At 39.2% G+C, this 2,688-nt stretch overlaps 1 protein-coding gene across 2 annotated transcripts in view; it reads right to left on the bottom strand.

Moving 5' to 3' along the window:
- Positions 1–18: 18 nt before the first annotated feature.
- The window catches only part of LOC130550224 (gastrula zinc finger protein XlCGF26.1-like), a 12,637-nt gene continuing 9,967 nt past the window's right edge, over positions 19–2,688 (bottom strand). For both annotated transcript variants that reach the window (XM_057327648.1, XM_057327649.1), the window contains exons 2-3: positions 2,539–2,667; positions 19–1,566 (exon numbers count right to left, since the gene is read on the bottom strand). In XM_057327648.1, coding sequence (XP_057183631.1) covers positions 350–1,566; positions 2,539–2,667 — 1,346 coding nt within the window. In that variant the 3' untranslated portion in view covers positions 19–349. The remainder of the gene's footprint in view (positions 1,567–2,538; positions 2,668–2,688) is intronic.

Genomic DNA, 2,688 nt, shown 5'->3' with positions numbered 1-2,688 from the left:
GATTTAGTGCATGTAAGCAAAAACATGCAGTAAGACTGAAATACTCATAAAACATAACGACAGCTGCTTCTAGATGAGTAAGAGCTGTTTAGTTACCTTCTGTAATGTATTATTACAGCAATTTAGCAAAAACACTGGCTCGTCTGATACATTTTGATTTAGTCTTTAACGGCTTATATTCACAAATTTGCAAATTTTGCATCATGCCTTATTGCGACCATCTTCATATTTAAAAGAAACGACGTATTTGTGTGATTAACGCTGATTGGTCAACTCAGTTGCCAAGGCGGAGCACCTTTGACCAGTGAGGAACCTTCGGCACGCCCATTTCTCTGACATGCAGAGACCCCTACTTGGTGAAAGGCTTTTCTCCAGTGTGAATTCTCACGTGTGTCTTAAGACTGCTTTTTTGAGTGAAACTCTTTCCACACTGAACACATGTGTATGGACGCTCTCCAGTGTGAGTTCTCATGTGGACCTCTAACTTACTTTTGTATTTGAAACTCTTTGCACACTGAACACATGTGAATGGCTTTTCTCCAGTGTGAATTCTCATGTGGGTCTTAAGAACACTTTTGTATGTGAAACTCTTTCCACACTGAACACATGCATACGGCTTTTCTCCAGTGTGAGTTCTCATGTGGTCCTCTAGACGACTTTTGTGTGTGAAACTCTTTCCACACGGAGTACAGTTGTATAGGCCGTTTCCAGTGTGAATTCTCACGTGTGTCTTAAGACTGCTTTTTTGAGTGAAACTCTTTCCACACTGAACACATGTGTATGGACGCTCTCCAGTGTGAGTTCTCATGTGGACCTCTAGCTTACTTTTGTATTTGAAACTCTTTCCACACTGAACACATGCATACAGCTTTTGTCCAGTGTGTATTCTAATGTGTTTCTCTAGATTACTTTTTCTTGTGAAACTCTTTCCACACTGAACACATGTGTATGGACGCTGTCCAGTGTGAATTGTCACATGGACCTCTAGATTAAATTTGCTTTTGAAACTCTTTCCACACTGAAAACAAACATGTGGCTTTTCTCCAGTGTGAATTCTCATATGGGACACAAGACCAGTTTTTCTTGTGAAACTCTTTCCACACTGAACACATGCGTGTAGCTTTTCTTCAGTGTGAATTCTCATGTGGGTCTTGAGAACACTTCTTTGTGTAAAACTCTTTCCACACTGAACACATGTGAATGGCTTTTCTCCGGTGTGAATTCTCATGTGGGTCTTGAGAACACTTCTTTGTGTAAAACTCTTTCCACACTGAACACATGTGAATGGCTTTTCTCCGGTGTGAATTCTCATGTGGTCCTCTAGATGACTTTTGTTTGTGAAACTCTTTCCACACTGAACACATGTGAATGGCTTTTCTTCAGTGTGAATTCTTATGTGGGTCTTGAAATAACTTTTTCTTGAGAAACTCTTTCCACACTGAGGGCAGGTGAAGGGCTTTTCTTCAGTGTGGATTCTTATGTGCTTCACAAGCTGCTCTTCACTTCCCAATCTCTTTCCACAATGAGGACATACAGATACTGTTGTTTCTTCCAGTTCCATTAGGTCTAAAATTAAACGAAAGAAGCACATATTTTCATAAGGGCGGTGTTAGATTTTCTTGAATTTGGCTGAGCAGTCATTGGGTGGCTCGCCAACGTATTAAAATGCTTCTGATACGTAAAAGAAAAGTAAGATGGTCCAAGTTCTGGTGAAACGCGTTTATTGAAGATGCTCGTGTAGCATAGCGGTCTTCTGGAACTTAACCCAACCTACAGTCTGTGTGACCAGACTTTATACCTCGTAACAAATGGCCTTCAGACAATAGACAGATAACATGAGGACCTCCTACTGGAGAATTTACAATAGACAGGATTGAAGGACCATCAGTTGAATCACATCTTTACAGATATATGTTAATGACACGTGGGGCGCAAGCATAATGCGATCAGCCATTTGGTTTACGTCCTTACCTATATACATTTATAAAACGGCCAGTTCTGGTCCTTGATTCTGATTGGCTGAGCGGAGTTCTAAGCCGTTATAAAATACCCCAATATATAACGGCTGACCGCACCACATAGCCTAAATATCATTTTATTTACTTTTTTTTATTAAACCTTGCTAAGCATATGTAATAACTGTTTTATAAAACACTTCGCGTCGTGCCACAACGCCCTTAGCTGTTATAAAATGCACTGTAACCCACTGCTTCTTGGAGCTTATTGCTTTAATATATGTTAATTACTGGTGGGGCACAGGCACAATCAATGTCAGACGTTGATTACATATGAAAGAATGACACAAAATCCTTCAGCGGTCAACACTGAACACATGCAATCAAAGGCACAACATGTTAATTTTTTGCATTAAAATATCAGAAAACCACCAGCACAGTATTTGTTCATGTGTACTTTCATTTTCAAACGCAACACAATAATAACAAAATCATAGTAATACTAAAGAATCAATATATTTTATTTTTATGTTTAAATTTGTCAGTAATAATCATTACTGAAGACTCAAGAATGGACACCGACCTCTTTGTTCCGCAGCGTCTTCATTTCTCATTGTGCTGGTGTCTGTAACACTCATGTCTTCACTCTCCTCTTTAATGAATTCTGCGTCACACATAACTTGCTTTTCAAGTGTGGCTTGGAGAAACAGACCTGTCAAAATCAATAAATTAA

This window comes from Triplophysa rosa, unplaced genomic scaffold (genome assembly GCF_024868665.1).
Source record: "Triplophysa rosa unplaced genomic scaffold, Trosa_1v2 scaffold25_ERROPOS5509801+, whole genome shotgun sequence".
NCBI lineage: Eukaryota > Metazoa > Chordata > Actinopteri > Cypriniformes > Nemacheilidae > Triplophysa > Triplophysa rosa.
The sequence above is the reverse complement of the archived record's forward strand: the minus strand, read 5'-3'. Positions and strand labels throughout refer to the sequence as shown.